Here is a 27,639-nt window from a genome sequence, read left to right as displayed (position 1 = left end):
TTATGGAACAGTTCAATCCAGGACTGAGGAATTTAATAAATCTGGGGAAGAATTATGAAAAAGCTGTTAATGGTAAGTCTTCTAGGTGCTAACTTTAGAAAGAATGTTTAATTTTCATTTAAATATACATATTGGATATGAGGGTTGTGTATAAGCTTAATTTCCAAGCTGAACTTTGGATATGTGTAATTAGGGGAAAAACAAACAAACAAACAAGTGCAAACACCCAAACATACGTACCTTCTCCCCCCCCTTTTTTTTTTTTACTGTCCTGCAGAAGTTGCATCCCAAACACTTAGGCACAGAGCTACTGCAAAATAAACTGAACATAAAGTGTAAATAACCAAATAACCCACATTAGACTAATAATATAAATGGAAAAAACCAAAGTTATGTAAATTAGATTTCTCTTTTTTCCCCTGAAAATATCTTCCAAAGATATTTCACATTCTTAGATCTATTCCTACTCACCTATACACATCACTACCTAAGTAACCCTGTGAACAGAACAACTTGAATGAATAAGATTTGCAGAAGGGGATTAGGTTTTTTTTCTTATCCATACTAAACCTGATGGTATCTTTTTAATGGAGTCAAAATCTGAACGAATAAATTTGAATCTAAGGACTGAGTCTCTCAAACTTTTTATAATGTGGTGGTTTACTTCCATTATTGACTTCACAGAAACTATCTATCTAAGAATGGGTTTCCAAGACTGGGCTCTAGATTCCCAAAGCTTATATTGTAGGACCTGTTAGAGCTTGCTCCATTTCACCTATGCAGACCTGTTGAGCTGCTTGATCCTATATTAAAGCAATGTAAAATCTCTCTCATTTTGCCTCATTCAAGTCTGTGGCATATCTTTCCCTTACGTGTAATCTAGTACTCCGAGAAATGTGATACTGCAGAAGTAATGCATAGCCAAATAGACAGTGAAATCTCTCTTCATGCAAATTTTAGACCAGGCTTGAGAAAAAGATAAAACCAAAGCCTGCTGGAGATGAAAATAGGGAAATGTTGACTTATTTGCAGTAATGCCTAACCTGATCGATTAACATTGTGGTTACCTAATACATAACCTTAGGGATTATAGGTAGTACCAGAAGTAATAACAAGTGTTTTCATGTTTGGCTGAAAGATTTTTATACCAATTTCTGAGGGTTTTGCTTTTCACATACTTTACTGTTGATACGTTACACTGTGCCTCTGCTCTTTTAATTTGTCATGGGTAATTCACAACATAACTGTGCACAGCAACACTGGAGAGGCTGATAGATACTGTGTTCTAGCAAGTTTGCCTTTTAAGACTGGCTGATAAAGCATATCTAGCATGAATACTTAATTTCAAATTAATAAATGTTTACAATGTTGCAACAACTGTTGAAAAACTACATTAAAGTCATCTTTGGGCTGTCATAAACTGTTAATCATTTCTCCATAAGTTCTGAGTGGTATAAATAGATCTGTAACAAGGACTAAATAGTCTGTTGCTAAACAAATACTTTGCAGCTTTCCAAACAAGTCAGAGTAGGCTGACCAAGAACATAAAACTTACAAGAACTTCTGATAGGTTTATAATGTATTTTTATACATTTTGAGGATAAAAGGTCAAAACCCCTTTTCTACAAAAGTAGTTTACTAGCCATAGTACTGGAAAAGAGACTATACAAGTGGAGTTCTTGATTTAGTTTGATTAGCACAGGAGAAATCACACATTTTCTTCCTTTTTTAGTGCCTGTATTGGGATAAAAGATTGACTTGCGGCTATCTTGAGAAAACATTAGATAGGAAGAGTTGGAATGGCATAAAATCTTTGCGTATGGGTGGCATACTGCTTCATCAGCAGCACCAGTACAGTTCTTCTGTTCAGAAGGTTTGAATATAGTGCACCTATGAGACGCAGCTTAGACAGAAATTCCTATTGTCGAATGCAACAGGGCCTCAAAAAGAATCTTTGTTTCTTTTGGAAAAGTTTCAGGCTTCTCGGTGAACATACTGTTAGGTAACCAAAGATGTCAGCTTTGCTAGTAAAAACTATAAAATACAGACCTAAAATACTATAAACGGCAATTACCATCTCCCCCCAGAAAAAAAGTATTCTGAAGTCAACAGTGAGAGTCTGCATGGCTTCCACTTTAGGTTAAAAATCTACTACAAAAAAATTATGAAGACTTACTTCAGTAAGTATTTTTCACTGCCTTTTACAATAAAACCTTGCCAGTTTGTCCTTGTTATTTCTTTTCTTTGTGGTGTATAGATCAGTCCTAGACACTGTGAAGATGCAAGGCAACCATTGCGTGTTGTAGATCTACTATGTATGTAATCTGTTTCTCACTACTGGCATCCCTGCAGTTTGAATCTTGATGTTTCTGTGTTCATTCTAGCAAAACTGGCTTTGCTGTTTAAATCAGCTATAACCAGGAAATGATTAACTGAGAATAACTGAAACCCCAGTGATATATATTAAGAGCTTATTGGTTCCTGTAAAACTGGAAATTAACTATAAACAATAAAAGGTGGGGAACTGTCCTGGGGTCAAAAAAAGATGAGTATCCAAGTGTTAACTAGGATCTGTCTTTTTGGTCAGGAATGCTAAACCATCAGGTTTCTTCTTAAACTGTATATGCACTTGTTACCTGAGGTTTTTATTGCTTAAAGTACTTGGAGTACAGATTTCTCTGCCATCCTGAGTTCAGAGATGAAGATAAAAATATGCACTTTCCTGGAGTGTCAAAATAACTCTGTGCAGAAATTGTATATATCAATGCTAATTTTCCATGTCTGTCCAAGAAACCAGAGATCTTCCAACATTTAAGCTCACTAAGTTGCTGAACAATTTAATTTATAATAATCTCGGGAACATTGACGGTATGTTGAAAATTGAGAAAAGAATGCCAAATGGGTTATCTGCATAAGCTGAACATCATCTTTCAGAGACTTAATTTTTGAAGTTTTAACATTTAAGGCCTAAAATTTCTTTAAAGTGGAAAAGTTGGTGTTTATATGTAGGATCCTCAGATTTCAGTGTACTGTTTTGACAAGAAATCATATTTGTCATTGCAGTATATGATGACTGCACAGTGTTATCCATAATGGTAATTTTTAGGAGTGGCTGTATCAGATGTATCGAACCTTTCACATTTCACTTTTCTTTTAAATATATCACACCTCGTGAACTGTATTTTATCATAGCTTTTTTTGAAGTGAGATTCTCTTTCACCTAACTTAAACAGTAAATGATGATTTGCTTTTGAAGGGCTCTGTGTCTCCTTGTTGCAACTGTAGGTCCATTGTCTCATGGCCAGCAGCCATTTCTCAGATCAGTGGTCTGGCTGGCCAATACAGGGCAGAGACCTTGGCATTTCTAGCAAGTTTGGGATTGCATTTTGCTTTTTTCCAACGGTTTTATCTACACCAAGGAATTTTGTTATGTCCTGACCAATGACTTATGGCTAAACATACTCACTGGATACCGGTTGCTCCTGGATATGCATGGAAGTTGGAACTAAATCACAGGCTGAAACTTCATTAATATATTCTGGTGTTCTGTCTTTGTCACCTGATTTCACAAATTAGCAGGTAGCACAGGGACTTAAGTAACTTTCTCTGATAGCAGGATTTCCTTACTGCCATATACCACTCTCTTGCTATGTGCCCTGGATTACAAAATTTCATAGGATCATAGATTAATGAAAATGTTAAAAAAAAAAAATCAAAGTCTTTTCCCCCTTTTTTTTTTCCTCCCCTCAAGCTATGGTAGTGGCTGGAAGAGCATATTATGATAATCTTGCAAAGATTGGGGATATATCAGCTGATTCTCCAGTTTCTAAAGAATTAGGTAAGTTAAATCTCTCCTTTTTTTTTTTTTTTTTTTTAATTACTTCAAAATATAAACTATTTTTGTTTTCCTACTGGCAGTTCACAGAACTAATGTGAAGTAGAGAAGGATCGGAAAAAGTGTGTTTTACTCTTAAATGACGTATAGATGGAAGGGATTAGATTCCTCTAAGACATATTATTTCTCAAGACACTTACAATGTTTTGACAAAATAACTTTTTTTCCTTTTGTGAATATATTTCTGCCTATGCATTCAAAAGCATGTATTTTTTAAGTTCACATAATTCTATAATAAATAAATATGGAAAAATATGTAGCTTGATTTTTAGTACAGGGATGAATGTTGAAATATTTCTGCAACAGAATACTGGCATGAGGAGTCCTACTATATGACAGGAGTTCTAAGCTAAAACAATTTTCTGGATGAGTTCCACTGTGAAGAGTTTAGTTCTACTTCACTATTTTTGATCAAGTATATCACTAAATGTTCTCAGATGCATTATATTTATTTTCTAGTTGAGCTTTTGAAAGAGAAACTATAGAGTCAAAGATTGACTCTACATTGACATTAATGTAAAATTAATCCAAGTTCTGTACTTTCCTGAAAATAATTTCTGAATTTTTGAAAGATTGTCATCAGCACTTAGTTTTGAACTGCTTTGGCTAGCATTGAAATGATACTGCGCAATCTACAAAAATGAAGTTGTCATCGAAGTATTTGTAATATTTCTGACAAAAGATTCTAATGTCACTATAAAACAAAGAAACAGGAACTATACTGGAAAGAGGAAACACTTGTTTAAAGCCTTCATTTGCTTTTTGACAAAAATAACTTGATGAAGTGTCTTGTCTGTGAACTTTTGATTATGGGCAATGTAGAAATCTTTCAATGATGTAACATGCGTCTGCTCCTGTAATTCACAATAGTATGTTAATTCAGCTGATTAAAAAGAATGTTTTTAAGCAAATGGGTTTTTAATGATTCTGCTGAAGCAGAATTGAGAGGAAAGATTCTCCTTGAATGGTGACCACTGGTTTCTATGTGCCTGCATACATTTTTATGATTTGTTCTGAAACCACTTTTGTGTGAGTGTTAACATTCTGTGTTGAAAGTTGGGAGCGGCAGAACAGCAAACAGTACAAAGCAAACAGTCCTAATGTAGTTGCTTTCTGTATTTGCTTTGCAGGTTGTTTACAGGAAGGAGAGTTGCTGGTTTCAAACTGTAGAACAAAAGTATGAGAAAGTTAAAAGTAATAACCATGCAGAGTCTTATAAAAATATCAACAAATGCATAATTACGATTTTTGCAATCAAGCAGTTGGTCATATGCATGGAAGTAATCTATTTATTGAACTTTGTATGATTGTGGGATATTATCTGCTTGTTTGAAAATACTATCATTGGATAGTCTCGAGCTAAATTCTGAAAATAACTGTTTTTCCCTATTATTGGGGACAATACAGAATTGTGTTTGAAAATATATTTTTGTTTAAGTATTTCTTCCCTGCAATTATAAACCTTTTTCTAGATATACTGTATTGAGAAAACATGGCTTTCTTCAGGGTCAGGCCTCTAACACTGCTTTCTGTTCATCTTCTACTTAATCTCTAACTACAGAAAAATCTTTTCTTAAGGAAAACAGCAACTCTGGATTTCTTCCAGCTTACTCTCTGATAGAATACTTACTTTAGAGATAAGAAAAGTCAATGAACACTAGAAAAGGCAGGATAATGTCGTTAGGAGTCTGTGAGAGATTTATTTGCATTTTCTTGAAAAAGTCTTAATAGTTCTGGAGCTGGGCTGCAACACTGACCTATTTAGCAAAGAAATATGATACACCCCAGATGTCTCTAAAAGTATCTTTGCTTAAAAAGAAAAAAAAAAATTTACTGCACCTTTTAGTATTTTAAAAACATTAAGATGCATGCTGAGCAATATCGGATGTAGAAAGACTAGATCAAACTTTGCTGTGATTTGCTCATTTGTGGACCCTATTAACCCTAGCGGAGTTACTGTAGGCCCAGCCCACTGTGGAATTGTCTTTTGGCAAGTCTAAAAGAACTCACAGAAAAGACATGTTATTGGCCACTAACAGCTCTGTCACGCATAATACTTCTGTTATCTTTGCCAAAAAAGAGGTCAGTAGTCATCAGTTAAGTTTTGTGATAGCCTGGGAACTGCTTTTCTGGACTGTATTCTCTTGAGCATCTAGTGAGCTGACACACTAGCTTGTTTTATAAGAGCAACAGTCCAAAGGTGACTGGCAAAGAAGCAGAGAGGAGCAATTTCCTTAATTTTATATGTGTGTGTTATCTGTATCCAAATCTGATGTTCGGAATGTTTCTGTAACTTTTTACTTTTCCCTTGTTTAAAATTATATTATAAGGCCTCTTCCTGTATCCTGTATTAACTGAAATCAATAGCAACATTCCCACAGGTGTCAGTAGGAGATCATTATATTCTTAGTATTTAAGACATTATCCTGCCCCTTCACAATGAATTAGATAAACCAACAACGACCAGGTTCTAAAGTGTTTTGGGATGCTTTAATATTTGAGCATAAATTGAGGTACTGTGTTCTGGATTTCCAGTGTTTAGGTGTTTGGACAACCAGAAAATGTAAATGTTTTCATCTGAGTAATAAAAATTTGAAACACCCAAAGTAAATAATTAAACTAATGCTTGAAACTAATCTGTATAAAAACAAACAAGCCCCTCCTCTCCATGGCTTACCAATTTAACCGCAATCAGGACAATTGGCTTATGGGTGGCAAGACTTCAGAGTAGTCAGAAATCCATGGTGCTGATTTTTTACCTCATTTTATCATCTGCAGCAGAAATGAAGGGAAAGCATATCTGCCAATTAATTATCTTTGACTCATCTTAAATGTACATGCTTCCTCCATTAGCTTTGTGTTTCACCCATCAGCCACTAGGTACTTTTTGGCTGTAAAACAAGGTGTTAGAACAAGATTTCCCCCTTTCCCCCTTTCTCCGATAGTTGTAATTTTTGCAGACACAGTTCATATTAAAATCAGTTTTCTGAATAATGAACAGGGGAATGAGGCAGGAACCAAGGTTTCAGGTCTTTCCTGTAGCAACCTTTAGTAGTGGCACATGAAAAATAATGTATTATTCTAAATTCAGTTGTGTTGCATTAAACTTCTTATGCTTAATTATGAAAGGACTGCAAGGCTCAGATGGCTAAACCACAATATTATTTAGAATTTATGGAGAATCTTTACTGGAATATTGCACTGAGTCATTTTACAGTTCAAACCCAAACCTGCTGGGTGACCTAGAGCATATGTACTGCCAAGTGTGATGTAAAGATTTGTATCAAAAACACAGTCAATCTTTCCTTCTCATAAGGAAACGCAGAACATGGTCTTCCTGTAATGAGACAGTAAAATGGATTCCAGCCCCACAGGCAGGGTAGAAACAGAAATGGAAAAGAAATAGGGAAGAAAATTTTTGAAGTAGAGAGTAAAATGCATAGAGGGCAGAGAAGAAGTGGGGCAAAAAATTCAAGTAAAAATCTGAGAAAGTGCTTTCTTCTGTCGAATGAGATTGGAGCAGAGGAGGGAAATGAGAATGAAATGAAAATCTGGATATTCCAGCTGATTCAGAGCTTTTGTACTAAGTATCTGTATCTTTCAATTCTGGTTGAAGCTCTCTGAATTATTTTAATACAGAATAACTTAATACGAGTAAGTTGAGGAAGTAGAAGAATATACTGCATTCATAATACAATCCTTATGAATAAAGGATAAGTTGATTTACATCAACATTCTTTCTAATTTTTTATTTTCCTAGATTTCTAAGCTTGTAGTCCCTCAGACTTGGCTATGAGCATTTAGGAACATAACCTGAATTTATGTAGTTCAAGTTATTCTGCAATATGGAATTTGCATGTCTTTCTTTCCTAGACACCTTTTGGAAATCCCACTAGGAAGAAAAGATAGGAAACAAGAAACTGCACATTTAAAAATGTTAAGATTTCACACTATGCAAATTCCAGCATATCACATCAGCACAATAAAATTTTGTGTTTCAATAATGCACTAAAAATAATTTTGTGTAGATGCTATACCACTGGTAGAGTGTTAAAATAGTAGCTTTCATGATGTGTTGCTAATCTTTTTTGTCTTGCCCAAAATACGGGTTTATGAGGCTTTGTCTGATCGATTTTTAGTGCTTATAATTTTAATAAACTCTCTCTTCTAGTAACATAGGCTGTCTTTGTAGCTTTCACTTGCTCAAGGAATCAGGAAGTTATTTCCTGCTCACTCATTGAATGCTACTTCTCATATCTTCCCAACTATCCTCTTTAGCACCTGCCAGTTATTGTAGCTACAACTCATTTATTATATTGTGGGTGTAAAGTCCCAATTTGTTTGTTGTGTGGCAAACGGTATCTATAGCAGTCACCCACAATTATATTATGGGTCTGTACCTAGAGCTTATTGCTCAAGAACTAATAAGTGTAAACTATTCCTTGCTTGTCAAACTACAGAAAAGCCAAATTGTAAGAAAAATACTACGTTGTATGGTCTTGACCAATGGAACTAAATTGCAGAAGCTGAGCATCTTAAAAGGAAAATCAGAGGAGACAAAAATCTCTTCCCTAATCTAACCAAGATTGATAATTTATTTAAAGATTACTCTGTGTTATAGGCTTTTTTTTTTCATAGTCTCATTCTGTTAAAACTTATCTGAAAACAGGTATGCAAAATCTTATGCTCATCTATAGTCTGAAATGTAAGAATTTGGAAAAATTTAGGTTCTTTTCAGGAGACATTTTCCGGTTAAAAACCACTACAGGTCATCTAGAGAAGCAAGTATTGAACGAAAAGATTGCTCTGTGTTGTAGTAGTCACACAATAGGGAGAGGTGGGGAGAAAAAACCCAAAAACTTCTAATGGTGCGCGACTTTACTTCTAATAGTAAGTGGAATTCTTGCCTGACAGAGGATGAGCCCTGAACTTGATATTCCTCTCATGCACAAAAGAAAGGATGTTCTTAGGGTCTAAAAGCCAGTACTTGAACATATTCATGAAACACAGGTTTGCTCATCAATTTTTAAAGGTCTCCCACAACTCGTCACGCTCTGTCAAATACAAAATCTCAATTTTTTTGTGATATAGTAATACACACAGTATATAGTAATTACAGTAATACTATGATATGGATAACTGGGGGCAGGGGTTCTCTATATGCACATTTCCTTTTTTTGAGAGCCCTTATACTTCTCTGCAGTTAGCCAAATGTCTATAGTTATTGGGGTAACTGCATATTAGTTTGAGACTCAAGGTTGATAAACCATCAGTCAGTTACGAGAATAAGCTAATGATTAGTGAATAGGCCTGCAATTTATCCAATAGCTAGCATTTCTTATGAATCTGTATGAGTAAGCTAGTAAGTTAGAGCTCTTGAGTAACATCTAACAGGATCACAGAGATCCTTTGGTAACTGTTTTCTAGTTTTTCTTAAAGCAAACTAACAATTAACAATTTGATAATAATGTAAATTTAATACTAATGTAATTAGTAGTGTGAAGTTCAATCTATAGAGAGTTCTATCTGATTTTTTTTTTTGTGATAACCACTCATTTTACATTTGCAACTAAGAGGAAACCCTGTGGACTTTTATCTTTCTTTCCTCCTTTCTATTTGCAGAAATGAGAGAGACTTCTATATCAGAAACTGTGAGCTTTAAGTGGCCAACTCATACAGAAAAAATTTTGGAACTGAATTGGAAAATTCTTATTTTGCTAAAAAGAACGTATCTCCTTGCTGAAAAATTTCTAATCAGAATGTAATGTAAGGCAATACCATCTTTTAAAAACACTTACCTTGCAAGCATGTGTCATTCAAAACTGTCTATTTCCTTCCTGATTAATAAGCAAAATTGCCACTTGAGTGGATACTTTTCAAAGCTGTAGCTCTCTCCTGCTACTTCTGTGATAGAGCACGTAAGTGTCACTCTCACTATTGAGAAAGCCAAGCAGAAAAAGAAAACTCCATGCTTTAGGATGAATGTAGCTAGCTGGGGGGAGTTGTTGGCTTACTTTAGCATATAAATTGACCCTTTCAGCTGGAATCCTATTTCACTTGTCTTAGAAAGATGACACCTAGCACCCTTCCCTTCACCGGCTCATTTAAACTAAAGAAAAGAGATCTGTCATCTTGTCGCATCTTACTTAACTGCATCAGTGTCGTTTCTTCTCTAGTAAAAATGTTCCGGTTTTGGAATAGATTATGTTGGAGAGAAAGGCAAGTGAAGTGTGCCAGCAACTACAGAACCTCTTTAGCACCTCATCTGGTGGAAACTTCTGGGAAACTAGCTTAGAGGCTGCAGTTTAAGTAGTTAGTATATCAGGCCAGCTTTTCCTATGGAGCATTAATAAAACGCTCTTCTACTGTATTTATAATGAAATTGCATTAGAAGAAGCCACTCCATTCTTTTCTTACAAAAGGAATGTACAGAGCACGCTATCTTGAAAAGGAAATACAAAGTTGTCATGTGTGGGTTTTTTTTTTTTTTCCAGGAGTGAGGTTTTGTATCTTCTGATTTTATAACTACATTCTGGGTTTGTGCTATATAGACCTCCAATCTGCTGTAAGAAAGCTAGGAGGTGTTGAGCCAGCCTTGCTAGATACATTTCTACTGATGAAAACAGTAACTGGATTAGTGGAAACTTCTTGCTATTCATAGTTCTACTTTTCAAGGTCATTTATAAGGTTAAAGTGAGCCAAACAATCATATTGACAAACTTTTTTTTCTCTAGAATCAGTACTGTGGCTTTTGATGTTCAGTATTCTCCACGTAAACTTTTGATAAAAGTCTGCTGGAAGAAAGAAAAACTTCAGCCTTAGATTCTTAAACATGAACAACTTCACTCCACATCTAATAATTTGCCTGACCATCTATTGCAGGGCTGTTGGAAGCTGTATATATTCACTGATTTATAAATCAATTTAACTATTCAGATATTCATAAGCATGTGCCCTGCCCATGGCCTGGCAAAAGCTCCTGAAAGTCAGTATTCATGAACAGTGGAGAATACTTGGCACTGTGCTATTAATAAAACAAAAAGAAGGGCAAGAGAAACCTGTTACCATGTTGCTATCCAGAACCATTATTAACAAACAAAAATCATAGAGCAATAAATAATCAGTGAAGAAGGTTGCCACAAAACATGTCCTGGACAATGGGTGATCAGGTGGCATCATACAATGAAGCTGAACAAACAGTCGTTACCTTAAGATCTTTCGGTTGTTGTTGTTTTAGAGTTCTATAATCTTTCGCTGCTAAAATATAAAACAGAAATGATCCTACCGAGAAAGAGAGTGAACAAGAGATGGGTTTGTTATTAAACATAAAGAATGTAAATGCTTAAAAATGGATATTGCAGCTTGTTCTTATAAGACTACCCCAAAAAAATGTTTGTTCTGTATACAGTCATGTTGTTGTAACTTCTGTTATGAAGACTTCCAGTTAAGGTGCAAATTTTCTGGTTCTAGAAATGGCTGAAGGGAGGTATAGATTATGAAAATACACAAGGCTTTTTGGGAACAATTGCAGGGCACTGATGTTGCAGAATACTAGCACTAGGGGAAGAAAAGACGACAGGTATTCATAGGACTTTAGTTATATTTTTCCAGTTATTTTTTCAGATTAAATTCTAGATAATTGGTCATATTTCTGAGTCAATGTCAGTATTTTATTCCTTTTTTTTTTTTCCTCTCCTTACAGCAACCTGTAAAGTGAAGCTGAGTCTCCTGCTTTTAGTCAGTGATAAGATATGGGTATAACACTCTTACAGTATACAGCCCTGAATTTCTCAGGGTGGTTAACTTACCAGTTCATAGGTAGCATTGGCAGTACTGTTCCTTGTGATGCATCGTTATAGTGTTACAGTTATAGTGTAATAGCTATGACACCAATGCATCTGCCTTTGCACCTGCTACTGTAAGCACACTTACTTGTGTGTGATGACTCTGGAGTTTAGTGCAGAACATCCATAATGATACATGTGACCACACACCCTCAAGGGAAAAATTAGATATTCAAAACACCTACAGTGAGTGTGTACTTAATTGATATCTATGCCTCAAAGGCCTGAGAAAATAGCAAAAATACCATGAAGGGCATCCTTAAAGATTTTCTGACTATATTGGAACAGTTAAATTTCACATGAGTCTCACAGGTAGCGAAGACATCTTTCATCTTGTAGTGGAAACCCTGGAAACGATGCCCTGAACTTCACCTGTGTGTACGCGCAATGTTTTCTAGATTGTGGCTAGCGTCTGTCTAGAAAAGAGTAATTCGAAGTGTGAGAACTGGCATTCTGTGTGCATGGCAGGTGTGTGTTCCCCGGCAGCTCTTTGAACTTACCCAAACATAGTACGATCACAAGGTGCTGGGGCTAGTATGGCAGGCAGGAGGCTGTTCTCTCTCAGCTGATGTTTAGCAATCATAGTTTTTCTTTACGCCACCCCCAGGTATGTCTGTTGGCGAAGAAATAAGCCTGAGAGCCTGTGTAGAGAAAATATACTTAGTTGTCCTCTCAGTGAGAGAAATAGATGGAAAATGGAAAGTGAATGACAACGTTGCGAAAAAAATGACATCATATATGTAATTAGCTTGTAAATCCTTTAACCTAAGGTCTAACTATATTTTGTACGTACAGTCAGCTCTTACTGATGAATTATTTCTAAACAAAACAAATCCAGTATCAGTTGTAGATGTCATCAATGTTCCTAAGTTGCGGGGCAGGGTGGGGGGGGGGATGGGATGGACAACCAGTTGTCTTGGACTTCTGAGGAAAAGGCTTTTATCAAAACTTTCAGCTCAGTTTGGGTGTGGATTTTTGGGGGTTTTTTTGGACACTGCTAAGACCAGGAAACTCGATGGCAGTTCCAAAGTGCTGTAATAAAAATTGCAGTGATTCCTTGCATTTTACTGAATATCACGTAACATTTGTAATGATAACACAAATATTTATCCTCTCTAGTACTGGAAACCCATCAAGAACTTCAGAACTTCGCATGATTTGTTTGTTCCAGTCCTTCTGAAAAACAGAGATTAGCTCTGTTGTATGATCTTCCCTAACTAATCTGCCTAAAAACAGCAGGGCTTCATACAGGCAAGTTCGAGCTTGTGGTTGTATTGTAACTTACTTTCTTTGCACCTGCCTTGTGTAAGGATTACAAGTCACTTGTTTAACACCACTGCAGCTCAAGTATGAAAAGCTATTGTATATAAGGCTTTTAAGGCCCTATGAAAGATCAGTCTCTGACAAACATACCTTAATATATTGTGGTTTTGTATGTTTGGGTAAAAAAATAAATGCCTGCAGCAGTCTTCATATATATTACTAATGGAGTAACAGGTGGAAAAACAAGTTTGCCATTTTTCATGCATTATTTATGTGGCATATGCTTTTCCTTTCCTTTTTTTCACATTAAAATTTAGTTACTATGCTTACCAATCATCTGAAACAAGATGAATATTTCATGTTAATTATCATCTATTCAATGATGTAGTAGGTTTAAAAAATTCTAATCTCTGGATTTTTTTGACTAAGAGATCAAAACAGCTTGGGAGAGAAAGGGGAATTAGACTAGCAGACTGAACTTTGCTAAAACTGTAATAAAGTCACATTCCTCTTTAAAATATAATGTAAGCTAATATTTTTATAATGTTTAAAATTGTAAAATAGGAGCATCACACCAAGAACAAACTCAGAGTAACTGGAAATTGTAATGGTCTTGATAATCTCTTAAGTATTCACTCTTGTAAAGTCTTATGTGGGAATAGCTAATTTATGAACAGTTCATTGCCCACTTTATAGCATGTAGGGCATGGTATGAATTTTGTAGTACTTTTTAAAATCACTTGTGTCAAACTGAAAGAATTTGGCATTAATTTTAGTCTAAGTAAAGTATATCTAAATAGCAAGTTGATCCTTGGGTTTAACTGAATATGGCTTTTTTTATAAACAGTCATAGACTTCCTGAGGTATAAAGAGCTGAGGAGTTCTTTGTATCTTTTAATATTAAATATTCCAAAGCTTTAAAGAAAAATCATCATTTGAATTCAAGTCTTATGTATTGGGGAAGTACTTCATTATGCATTTTATACTATTTTCTTTCACATGATCATCAACAAAGTTTTAGGACAAGGAAAAGATTACTACATAATTTTGATCCTGAACCACAAAATAAAATGGTATCATAAATAAGAGGTGCTAGGCTACTACAGTAGAAGTGAACTGTGCTCTATCCCTTCACTGTTTGTCTAATTATGAAATGGGAGAAGGATTTTTGAATAGCAGGATTCTTTAATTATATTCCTCATGCTGAGAGCAATGTGTAATCTAACGGCAGGGAAAGTGTTAAAGAGTATTGCCAAGTATGTGTTCTAGAAAACTTTACTCCAAATAATATACAGCTAAGCTGCTGAGTATTGGTGGTTAGGCATTTGTTTTTCCCTTTAGAGATATAAATTCATTTTGGGTAAAATCACAGCCATCATCTTATAACTGGTCCTGAATGCATTTTTCCATCCAGTTCTACAACATAATAAGCCTGTGACTAGAAGACGGAGGTCCTTGAGAAGACAGTGGCCACGGTTGAGCTGTCACCACCAGTGCAGTTTATCGCCAGCCCCCCACCCCCGATTTTTAACTTCAAGCAGATGAAGTTTTGACTGTGGTCAAACATACATAAAAACTCTGTGCATGGGCTAGAATATATTTTTTCACTAGGGAGCCACATGAGGAACACAGGCAATGAAGCCCTATGAGAAGGAGAAAGGAGAGCACTATGAGTTCATCACCACCTAACACCATGGGTGCCCAACTCACAAAATTAGCAACAGTGTCTTGTACAATCCTGTTTATTGCTTAGTGGTTTTGTCTGGACATGGAGGCAAGATACTTAGACTTAGGCATCTTCAAGGGTCTTACAAACTTTGGAAGACTGTTTCTCTTCTGTATCAATGAGACTGTAAAACATCTAAAAAGATTTTAAATATTTAGAAGTAATGGAACTTGTGAAAAAATAGTGATAAAACTGAGCTATGGAGAAATTGAAACTTCTTAACTCTGAACATTAAATCAGTTTCAGGTAATTACTTGAAATATTGTGAGCTAACTTTTGATGAGAAATGATGCTTTGAAAGCAACTTCATATAAAATGCTTACATAGTTAAAGGGGAGCTGAAAGCATGAGACTATTTGTATGTTAAATGAGTAATTGCTGCAGTTTATTTTGTGTGGGAGCCTAATGAAAACAACTTTGACAACACATGCTGTTAACAGGACTACAATTTTTATGTCTATATATTTTTAACTGTATAGCACTTTAAATTTTTTTACATGTCCAATAATATCATAATGTTCAGTTTCATTCCTCATAGTTCACAATCGGTATCACTTTTGGATTTTATTTTACTGGAATGGTACATGAATACACGGATTTCAGCCATTGTGTCGTGGAGGGTTTTTTCATTTCTTTTAAACCGTGTTTAATCTGTTTTAAATTAACTTATTTGCTTGTTATATCGCAGAAACATATCTGTTGTTCACAGCCTTGGTGAGAACTCCCCATATTTTAAAATAAAAATTCATCTGAGTGCCATTTAGAATGTGACATTATCTTTGCTTCTATTTTTGTTTTATTTACAGGTTTTATTTATTTATATTTTCTATTTATTTATTTGCTGTTCTACCAAAACTTAACTATCTATTTGGAGGTGCGGCTTCAGGGCACTACATCTAGCATGTATAGTGGACTTAAAATACTTTATTATGCTCTGAAATCTCTTCCCCTTTTCTCTGTTGTAGGGTTTTTTCTCTTTTTCTATTCTTCCCTTTCACCTTCTGCAGTCACCTTCATAAAATGGCATTGAATGGTCATATGTCAATGCCATTTTATAAAATGAACTACAGAGAGATTTACTCCTTGCTTCCTATTTCATGTTCGTTCATGCGGTAAGGAAAGGCAGACTTGACCTAGTCCTATTGATTTATGTGCATATTAGTATTAATTCTACAGATTGTGAGGGTTTTTTAAAGCATTCTGGACAAATTGTATTAGAAGCAAAGTACAGTTAGAGCTTGGGAAGTTTTACATTACTTTGTCCTTCTTTATGATTTTATTCTTTCACATTAAATTTCATAAGGCTTTTTGCCTTCTTTAAAGCATCTGTTGCACAATTAAATCCTTCTGCAATAAATCCTTCCTATGACAGAATGATAAATTTAACGCATTTGAGGCTTAACAGGTGTTTTGTTCAATCATATTTATTTGTTATACTGTATTCATTTGAAACTTTCTATTTTACTACTTTTCAGGGGCTACTAGCTTCAAATGACTTTTTCTAACTTTCCCTTGTCATAAATATCTTTCTTCTGGGCAAAGGGTAACTTGGAAGAAAGAGAGCATCTTGACAGAAATGGCATCTAATAATACACTTGAACTATATTCTCTCCATGTGTAGCTTTGACTCAGCCTTTCATTCTCTTGTTTAATATAAATAATTATGTGGTTTCATCTCTAAGACATGAATATTAGACCTGCCCCGAATGCAAAATAGGACAACAGGAGATAAATGAGTGATATAATTAAGCACTTTGTCTGTTCCCAGACATCTAAGAAAGTCCCTCTATTAAGAGACTTGAAATTTTTCAAGAGTGACCTCCTCTAAATAAACCAAAATTGATGTATATTTCAAGTAAGGTGATGCAATTAATACTTCTATTGATTCTAATATAGCTATTTAGTATTTTAAAAGTTTAAGTGATTTTGTTGGTAGCTGTTAATATTTGTTTCTATGACAGAACTCTATTGATTGAGTTCCATTTGTGTTTCTAACTTGAACTAATTCTTCTAGTCTTCTATTCGTAAGAACAGTCAACATAAGCTAGAAACATAAATACCCAGTACAATCACCCAGCGCAAACAGTGAGGTTTAAGTGTAACTGCTGCAGAAGTTCTGTATTCTGGCCTTGCAATGAGTATTTCTGTTAGAAATTGCTTTTCTTGTTTTTCATCTACTGTGAAGACAGTCTTTTAAGGATGTCTTCTTGCTCATGGGATGCTGTGTATGGAGAAATAACTGTTACATGCTTTGGCTTAGTGATTTTTTTTTTTTTTTTTTTTTTTGGTAACAAAACCAACAGCATTAATGGAATTCTAGTCTGTCTTATTTTCTCAATAGAAAATATAGATACAACCAACAGCCTTGGTGAAGCCTAAAAATATTCCACAAATTCCTGAAGTTTCAGCTTAAAAGATCTTTCTACCTATGCATTGAACCTATTTGAAACTAAAATAAATTTACCATGGCACTTGGCATCACTGTTCATGGTCATATTTCAGATTATAGCTGTATTACGCAGCATGGTTTCAAGAACCATACATGAGAAATGTTTAAGTTATTTAAGGTATTTGAGATGTTCCCCCAAAATCCCTATCTGAAAGAGATTGTTTCGTCTCTTCCCTGTAGTGCACTTATAAGGCAATAGCAAAATAACAGAACAAGTATCTATAAACATTTACAACTACGTTTTTGTTTTCTAAAACAAATGTGGGAATATTTAATGTACTTCTACTCTTTTAGTCACAAAGATTTCACGTTCAGGGTGTGGGGGAATGGAAAGCAGAAAAAAGTATCTTTGAAAGGCAAGTATTTTAATAGTTATGTTTATCAAGACCGGTGGTTTTGGTTTATTAATTCATTGCATAATATGATGCCTAAAACTGGTTAAAGTTTACAGTATGTCTGCCACAAATTGGACTTAAGTGGTTTGTTATCATGCACTCCAGTCATGTCATTATGTTTGATAAGTTTGGGGTTTGCCAATAAATCATGACAAGGTTAATACTTGGTTACTGTGTATTATGAGCTCTCTTATATAAAACCTGATCATGAGCAACTTTAACACATAGCAAAATATTTTTAGTTGATATGAGAAATACATGTTTGTCTTCACCTTAAGTAGTTTTCTGTACCTTTTTCAAGATGAATAATTACTGAACATTAGAGCCTGGCCTTAGGTTATGCTGTTATTAATCCAGAGTAACCCATTGTCTTTATTAGACCTATTCTATAATTCACGATTGTAATTAAAATCAAAGTATTATATTGAAGTTGTTCAATTTCCATTCTACTTGGATACTGTTATATGTAGGCTAGGGGTTGTTTTGCCCTCCCTGAACTAGTCTTCCACAAAAACTTGTATGCTTGTAGAAATCTTATTTGGGAGGCCATCAAAATGTGGCTAACCCATTATCTTAAACTGGCAATAAATTAACACGGTATATGTTCACTGTAAAAATGTTCTCTATTCAAAGTGCAGAACCTGACCTATAATTTAAACTACAATTTAAATCTTAATAGGTCAGAGTGTGCTTACTATCGGTTCTTTTCAAAATGTTGATTCAAAACATGAAAGGAAATTAAATGGGTGAGCCAGTACATACAGTGCCTGTGAATTACCGGTGGCAGTAAGTAGATTCCAGCATAAAATGGCTTTTGCCTGATGCACAGCACACGGGGAGTCTTTGGTTGAGAGAAAAAGAAAATGCAATTAGATATAGTCACTGATACCTAAAAATACTATTTAAAAGTGTTCTAGAACACTCTAAAATAAACTCGTAAAATAATCCAGCACAAACCATTTAGAAGGAAGTGTAGTTTTTAAAGTTCTCTTCATTTCAGGACATGTTTTGTTGGCAGGATTCTTTGTAATAAAGATGAAAAAAACTGTTTCTAACCAAGCATTCACAGCCGAAAGACTTGAAGGCTGCAGTCAGTTCAAGTGCTGTGTGAGACAAAAATAACAACCTCCGAGCGTCAGGTTTTCCATTCTTGACGCACCAGGTGAATGGGTTGTTTTATTGAGCGTTTACACTGTGGTGGCAGGGCAGGCCAGAGGAAGGGAGTGTGAAAGAGCGATGCGAGAGCTGAGTCAATACCCGACGTTGTTGGATGTCTGTCGGTACTTGGAACGCTAAGGTTGGCTGCGTTAGCGTTGCCAAGTATTAGCTAAGTGTGCTGCTTTGGCAGCAGATTCTCAGAACGTACTTTTTACAAAGAGGGGAGGATAAGTTCAGTTTAAAAAGAACAAAAATCTATAAGGGCCATTTCAACACTCACCCTGAATTTCTATGACTTCCCAAATAGCTTTCTAGTCTGCAATATTTAAAACCAAACAAACTTTGTAATTTTATTTGTATTTCTTGATTATTTTTTTCCTGATTTCTTTTAACACTATTTTCCTTTTTTAGGTTGCAGATAAGTGTTTACAAAACTCTTCTAATTTTAAAAGCCCGTTACAGTCTAAAATGTATCTTTTCAGTTGTGTTCGGTGAAACAGAAACACTATGGACTAAAGTGCATTCACTTCTACAGCCTTAAAATAACAAGGTGGCTTACTCATGTCCCTTACTTCAAGTGTTTATGTAACTACATTGTATTTACTTTTCTGTTGCATACTAGCAACTAATTACTATAGCACCTCTCAGTTCTCATAGTATTTATACTTCTGTAGTCACCAGCATCTTTATATATGAACAAAAAAAGCATAGCACTCTGTAGGCTGTACAGAAGGACTCGGCGGGGGGGGGAGGGGAATACAGCACCCCTCTGTCTTTCCCACCTACCATCCTGAGTGCGAATTCCTTTTTCTTGCTAATCAAGGGGTTGACTGTTCTCATTGTATTCTGATTCATTCTTCCAAGTGTCTTGTAGCCTGTTGTGCAAAGAGACGTAGAGGCTGGGATTGGGGCATGAAGAGGGATTCCTGAAAAGTCGGGAGAGATGCATGTTTTTCTTCCTGCCTCATGTTTCCCCATAAACAATAATGCAGACCCACATTTTACATTACTTAGTTAAAGATCTGCTGTGTCATATTGCTTCACAGGACAGAAGATATGGTTCTCATTTCAAAGAAACGAAAATTTTGAGATGTTGTAACTTGAAAATGACAGAAAAGAAGGGAGAAAGGTGATAATACATACCCAGACGCTATGGGAATGCATTTATGTTATATGGGAAGGTTACAAAATCACTAACATGCACTATGGGGACACAGGTTTTGATGGCTGGGGAGATGTTGAGAAAGGAGAATACGAGAAGGACCTCATGAAAAGTTGTCATTCATTTTATTTAGCCAAATTTTTTAATTATCTGCACCTTTTGGGAGCTTTTGTGTGCACCTGAAGGATCTGAAGCATTATAGGATGGTAAGTCTTTGCTGAGTAACTCAGGAGGGGTTCTCAAAGAATATGAACGGTAGAAAACAAGATTTGTAAAGCAGCATGTTGAACAGTTAATGTATCCTTTTTTTTTCCTTTGAAAAAAGGAAACTGAGAATCGTGTAAGATAACAAATAGGAGGGGACACACAGAGCAGTCCCATGCAGTGACTCTGCCAGTGATATGTAATCAGAATTACAGAATTGTGTGTAGCTTTGTAAGGCCTACCTGTACATTAGGACAGCACTATTGCAGGTTTAATACTGCAAGCACCTGCATGGCAAATACTTCCCGGTGGGATAACTGCAAGGTTGACTGAGGAATAGACAGATTACTGGAGGAGGCATGCCAGTTAACCAGCTGTGGAAGTGAACCTGCTGTTCTTGCCGTGGAAATGGAATGACAGTAAAATACATCTCTGGTCAAGACTTTCAGATGTGACGCAGTTTGGGAATCTGATCATGGCCCCAGCACTTTGAGTTTTTTTGTAAAGGCTCCTGGTTGAGACCTGGTAACCGTCTACAGGTCTAATTTGGGTGAAGACAAACTGGGCACTTCAGGACGCTTCCAACTACTCTTCTCAGCAGTATGTTGCAATCTCCCAGACAAGACTGGCACACATTCGGTGTGTCAGTGCCAGCGCAAAGAAGGGAGTGGGGATGGTGTGGCCATCTGTATCCAGAGCAGGATGATGTGGCTGTCTGCATACAGGGCAGGACCGCAGCAGGCACAGTTTACATTGGTTTGCACATAGAACCACACCCAAAGGATTGAGGTATTTTTCCTCTATACCCTCTTAAAGCAAAATGAAACAGTCCAGCTTTTAACTGCTCGCAGTTAAGAGTAAGCTGTGTAACTTTGTTCTGGAAGACGGCAGAGCATAATGGGGGTATTTAGGATGTGTTGAGAGGATGCCGAGAAATCTGCTGCTTCTTGGCTGTTAGTTAATGCTGTACAGTCAGGCTGTAATCACTGATAAAACAGCATGGGAAATTAATCAGCATATGTATCAGATCTGTTTTAGCAGGTGTGCTGTGAATGAATGTGAAAGGTTACTTTGTTAATTCTGAAGGTGCAGTTAATAAACATTAAAGTTCAATTTTCAGACTAAAAAATGGATAGCAGCTATTTGGATAGTAACAACTATCTCTAGTTCTTGTGTGCTGTTCTCTAACTTGGCAAGAAAAGAGGCTGTTACTAAATCAATACGAGCTATTCTGGAGAGAAGGAAGTATTTATTTTGTCTGGCACTCCATGTCCCTTTTGCATAATAATGCATGATTAATTCTTCTTCTATCACTTATGAGCTTCTTGGTTTGTCTGTAGGCAGATCTAGTTATTTCTTTAAACTGCTGTGATGAGCAACAGCAAGAAATTTCCTATCCCTCTTAAATATATTCTAGTTAATAAATATATTAGTTAAATATATTTTATTACTGCTTTTTGTTAACTAACATCAGAACTCTATGAAAGAAACAAATATGGTTGTATGTTTATCAACAGGACAAGTTCTCGTAGAAATTTCAAGAACACACAAGAAACTTAATGACAGTCTAGAGGAGAGTGTAAGCTAAACAATTTCTTTTTTAAATTTATTTTCCTTTTGAAATTATAAATTACTTTTGCCAATTTTTAATAACCCTTCATTCATTTGCTTTTAAAGTTCAAAAAATTTCATAAGGAAATTATATCTGAACTGGAGAAGAAAACAGACCTGGATGTAAAATATATGAATGTAAGTACATTCAATTCTAAAAGTCATATTTTATTTATCTATTGCTAGTCAAAGGATTTTTCAGAAATTGCTCCCTAATAGTTAATTAACCAATACGTTAAAATTGAGCTTTAGATACATAAACATGGCAAAATTTTTCATGCTTATTTTGAGTTAAAAAGGGAACCCAATACATGACGTAATGGCTTTTTTAAACTTTTTTTATAGTTGAGAAAGGCAATTGCCTAACTCATTTGATGTGTATTAGCGGTATCCCATAGGTTATAGTAATGCTTTTTAGTCACTTACCCAGTTACATTGCTGAGTGCATTATGAGATGTTTTAAATGCTTTGATTGCAGGCAACTTTAAAGAGGTACCAGACTGAACACAGAAGCAAATTAGATTCTTTAGAGAAGTCTCAGGCTGAGCTGAAAAAAATCAGAAGGAAAAGCCAAGGAGCACGAAATGTAATGAAATATGAGCATAAAGAAATGGAGGTCAGTGTATTGTCTCTTAAGTTACTTGTTTGTTTCTTTGTATGAGAACTGGTCAACAGAAAATGTTAAGCTATTACAGGCCACATCTGTTTTAAAACTTAACTTCTGAAGCTTACCACAATTTTTGTATGTGCAATGTTATTAGTTAATATACATAACTTCTCTGTAAGTTGTTTGACAACAGCCAAACTCTACAATTTCAAAGAACATGCATTTTTGGTTTGTCAAAGTTGGTTTATATTAAAGGCACTCCTAGAGTATGTATTCCAGTTCAAATAAAGCTCTGGATTGCTCTGCTGTACATATTCAGAGAACTTCAGTTTCTAGGTTTCATCCCTTGACCACGACTTGATTTTTTTTTTTTTTTTTAAAAGTACCTCTGTAACTACACCTTTATGCAGAGGTTTACACAGGGAGTCAGCTATGCTATGCAAATTCAGTAGTAATTTGCTACAAATTAATTTCCCAAAGTAGGCAAATGCCAACTTCTGTTATCACTTATTATTACCTTTCCTACTGATCTTAAAACAGCATTGCCATCTTGAGGCGAAATAAGAAATGGCAAGGCAATGAAGAGAAATTTTATTTTAAATAGTAAGTCATACTCCGGTTGTTGTGTATCTCTCAGAAAATACTTGCCATTGATATTTTTATTTGCACAGTACTTTTATTTCATGCTAGCTTATATGGTTTTTTCCTCCATATTTTTCTATTTTAATTTTCTTTTCAAAGAAAGCTTTGTTTATAAGACAGTACAGTAAACATAAATAGTACTAGCTCCTATTTCTTACTACCTGTCTTTTAACCTACATTCATAACAGTTCTTTTTTTTTTTTTTTTTAAGGTATTGGACTGAGGATTCAAGGACTAGCATTTAATCACAGTTTACCCATGAATCCTCATAACCTCAGACAAATATAGTTTAGTCTTTTTAGTAATTCATTTTCCCTTTTCTAAAATGAAGTAGAGATTCATCATAGCTTTGTAAGAGTACATGTAACTGCTATAGAGCAGATGAAGGTAATTAGTCTAATTAGAACACCTGTGGCCTTAAAATTGCTCAGCACAGTTGTTGCTTTGATGTCATATTCTTATTTACTGCAGCATTTTATTTAGAGGCTAAAAGACTGTTTCTTGTTTTGCTTCACTTCCCCCCCCTCCCCTTCCCCCCATAGATTATTGATTGCCTGTAATAAGAATATTCATTTACCTGATGAGATTAGGGGAGTTAGGTGTGTGCATGAAAAGAGAAAGACTTGGAAGTAGAGCCACCCTACCCCACCTGCCTTTTATCTAAGGCTTTTGGAGTTTGCTTCAGTAATTGGATATATTATCAAATAAAACTCAGATACTGTATGTGATTTTTTGTTTCTTTTTTTTCTTAGTATTTGGAAACCGTGAGCTCTCGACAGAGTGATATTCAGAGATTTATTGCAGAAGGCTGCAGAGAAGCTCTCCTTGAAGAAAAAAGAAGATTCTGTTTTCTGGTTGACAAGCACTGCAGCTTTACCCAGCACATGCACTTCTATCACATTCAGGTCAGTGGCATGAGTGTAAACAGAAATGAAATTCCTGAAACCTAATCGTATAGGAGATCAGACTGCCACAAACAGCTAAGATAGCACATAGGAACACTGTAGTGCCAGACACTACAGCATTGTGATCCGTTCATAGAAAATGTTTACCATGCAATATTCTCTTAAATGTATTGTAGCAACAATAAAGGGTTACTGTGACTTTTTAAAAATCATATATTAAGACAAAAAATGTATGGACTGATCAGGTATTTCCAGTAACTGACCCTGAAAAAGGACAGTCTCTTTCTACAACATACTATTTGTTTCAAAGAGGTATTACTTACAAAAATCTTTGAAAATACTTCCATTTTGCTGGTGTTATCATTTTGATATAATAAAAATTAACAAGTAGGTCTGTGCAATTTTATGAAAAAAAGCGTATCTTTGACACAAGTACCTTTTAAACTTGGATGCAGTGTGCGGACTTCCTAAAATCCAAGCTGCCTGGGTGGCAGGAAATCTGTAGCGATGCCACCAAAGTGCCTGAAAAAGTCAGAATGATGATAGACGAAATAAGGACCCCTGGTTCCACTCCAGTATCAGGAACTCCACAGCCTTCACCAATGATAGAGAGAAATACCACGGTATGTTGTGCTTTGATGGTTAAAGGTTCTCTCTCGTAAATGGGAATAGAGTGGCTTCACTAGCTTCTTTCGTACCGAAGCATTTGGGATCGAGTCTATGATGTACCTCACTTGGAATATACTGGGGTCGGGTATGAAAGCAAAATCATTGAGCTGAAGCTCCACTACAGGAAAAATACACAGTATAGAAGGCAGAAGCACATATCCAAACAAGGCTCAGTTTTCAGTTCGGCACCTAGGACTTCTTCTGCAGAGCCCAGCCTCAGGACTACTTTTGTTCTAACCATTCCATTTCCTACGTTCTTATCTGTAAGTTATAGTAATCACATATAACAAAATGTTACTTTCTCTTTTCCTTCCTTCTTCCCTCCATGATTCTTATTAGCGAATTGAAGTACAGGTTAAATCCTAAATTCTACCTATTTGTATGTTTTGTCACCATTAGTTTTGAATTTCTAAATGATAGTGGTAAACTTCTTAAATTCTTAAAAAAAAAAAAAAAAAAAAAAAAAAAAAAAGAAATCTGGAGATTATCTAGGTGTAACTGTGCTATTTGTGGAAAAAAGATCTATCACAGCATTCCCACTAACAAATGTTTATAAAAGGACAGAAGCCTCTTACAAACTATTCTATCAGCAATTTCACAGGAACATGAGGACTTTCTGACAGGTCTAAATATGTATCATTTGGGAATATTTAAGCATTGCTTTCTAGAATTTGATGTTGCAAATAAGTTGTCACTGTCTCCTCAGTATTGTGATACTGTTGTTCTTTTGACTCTAGATTGGAAATGATTTTTATCTTCAATATGAAAATGCATCAAAGGTGCCCCCTGCTCCTACAGGTAGGGCATACACGAGTCCACTAGTTGATATCTTTAACAATCCTGCAACGGTTCCAAAGACGTCTTCTGAAAAACTAAATAATTCAGCTGGTGAGTGTCACTTTGTTGCAAACTATGTAAGTGTAAATGACATACTATAGTGTTCGAAATTATCTTAGGACTTCTTGTGTTGTAAGATGAGAAGAATTGTTTGCAGTAAAATGCAGGTCAAGATAGGTAGATTCTATTTTAATCACTTTCTGTGTGTCCCTGATTAACGCAGCTTAACTGCTCTTATGGCTTCCAATCTTATCAGAAGAATACATTCTATAATTTTGAACAAGATACATCTGAGTAATTATTTCAGTGCACACAAATAAACACAAACTACTATTACAGTCTCACTTTGATTTCTGTTAAGGACATGTAGCAGTTAGGGAAGAATGCACATGGGACAGAATGAGCACAGTCTTGTATTTCTTTACTGAAATGTAAAATCCTATTAAGATTTGTTTTCTAAGTTTCTAATATATTGACTTTTTTACCTTCTCTGCTATAGGGAAGGGAGGGAAAGAACTAAGCCTAGATCACAACATAAGAAATGCAGAACTTTTCAATGTGGTAATAGCAATTCCAGCATTTCTTCCTTAAAAAGGCATTTACAATATATTGCACTGGTCAAGTAACATACAATTTTGAGACCTCCTTTACGTTGTCTTCTGGTAAACATCTGGTGTCTGCAAAGTGCCAACTATCTGCAACTCTCATTGATTCAGTTGAAGTTCAGTTGAAGCTTCATTTGAAAATGAAATCTTGGACTTTACACACAGTTACATTTTTATTTTTCAGAATGGAATATTTTCAAACGTCTTTTACGGCTGTGAACGATTAGCACTTTTTATGCCAAAAGAGGAAAGAAGTAGCAAGTTAAAACTTGCATAACTTTTTATGTCTGTTGGTTCAACTTTATTGGGGCGGGGTGTATATAAATGCACACGCTATTAAGAACTTCACGGTGATAAGAAACATTGGCAGATAACTGAGAGGTGTCTAAGTGGAAACCAAAGCAGTACAAAGTCTCAGAACTTGATATGCACTTGAGTATTCCTTTATTTACTTTTTTTTTCCCTCTTAGACTACTAATTGTATTTAATTTTGTCAGTGTGTGGCTAATTTTGCTTTTTTTTTTCCCTTTGTTTTTCTTTTTTGACAGAAAATTCAGATGATGCCAGTTTATCGCGTTCAACTTCTGTTGCCACGGGACTAAACATAATGAAAAGGCAAAAAGTAAAGACAATCTTCCCACATACTGCTGGAAGTAACAAGACGTTGCTTAGCTTTGCACAGGGGGATATCATCACGCTTCTTGTAGCTGAAGAAAAGGATGGCTGGCTTTACGGGGAACATGACGCAACTAAAGTGTAAGATAATCAATATATTACCCAATTTGAACATGAAGGAAAAACCTGTCTCATCAGATTTTGTTAGCAGATATTAGTAAATGGTTTTCCACCTTTTTTGCTGGCTGTCATTGACTGGAGACTTGGGAGTCTTTCTGTAAGGTAATTTATGTCATTGCATTTATTTTAGGGAGATTTTGTACATTAATTTGGTATCATCAGAAATGGGGTCTTTAAAAAGTTAAATCTCAGTTCATTGAGTCTACTGTTTTGTCCACTGTTGTCTTTTGAAAGATCTTTCCAATTCTATATAACATGAAATTGAAAAACTTTCCCGTTACAGAAAAGGATGGTTTCCATCATCGTATACTAGACCACTAGAAGAACCAGCGGAAGAAAAAGCATTTGTCCCAGTGCCCAGGTAACATTTTGGGTGGGACTTGCAGAAATGCCCACATCTTCTCTAACATTTATTAAAAATGTTATTTTTCTGCTCATGTTCTTTGTTGTTCAGTAACATATACAGTAAATACTTTCTAACAGTCTGTAGTATGATGCCTTGATTAATTAACGTTTTAATGGTTATACAAAGACCCAAAACTAGCTTCACTCCAACTTTAATTTAGAGTCCCACTGACTTCAGTGGGATTGTACGCCTTTATTAACTTTCACCTCATGCACTTTTGTGTGTTCCTAGGGCTAAAGATAAGTGAGAGAGATGTATTACAGGAACTGAAAATGTTATTTGTTGGGTTCTGTCTTGCAGCCCTGCACCAATCCGAAGTATTAGTTCTGTAAATCTCGTGGAAAAAGGTGATGTTGTCCTCCCACCGCCAGACTATCTGGGGTCTTTGCAAACAGATAAAAGAATGGAGTCTTCCAAAGATACTACTGTTAAAACACCAACTGACAGACCAGAAAATGCAGGTCCA

The 27,639-nt window shown here is 35.5% G+C and overlaps 1 protein-coding gene across 1 annotated transcript; it reads left to right on the top strand.

Moving 5' to 3' along the window:
• Positions 1-27,639, top strand: BAIAP2L1 (BAI1-associated protein 2-like 1; the record flags this gene model as incomplete). Its single annotated transcript, XM_009577462.1, has 11 exons — positions 1-72; positions 3,752-3,838; positions 21,614-21,675; positions 21,774-21,845; positions 22,186-22,323; positions 23,709-23,861; positions 24,317-24,484; positions 25,268-25,418; positions 26,521-26,728; positions 27,051-27,128; positions 27,474-27,639. Coding segments are annotated over exons 1-11 (1,353 nt in total), but the record flags the coding sequence as incomplete, so codon positions are not given.

Source organism: Fulmarus glacialis, unplaced genomic scaffold (genome assembly GCF_000690835.1).
Source record: "Fulmarus glacialis isolate BGI_N327 unplaced genomic scaffold, ASM69083v1 scaffold17694, whole genome shotgun sequence".
Classification (NCBI taxonomy): Eukaryota; Metazoa; Chordata; class Aves; order Procellariiformes; family Procellariidae; genus Fulmarus; species Fulmarus glacialis.
The sequence above is the reverse complement of the archived record's forward strand: the minus strand, read 5'-3'. Positions and strand labels throughout refer to the sequence as shown.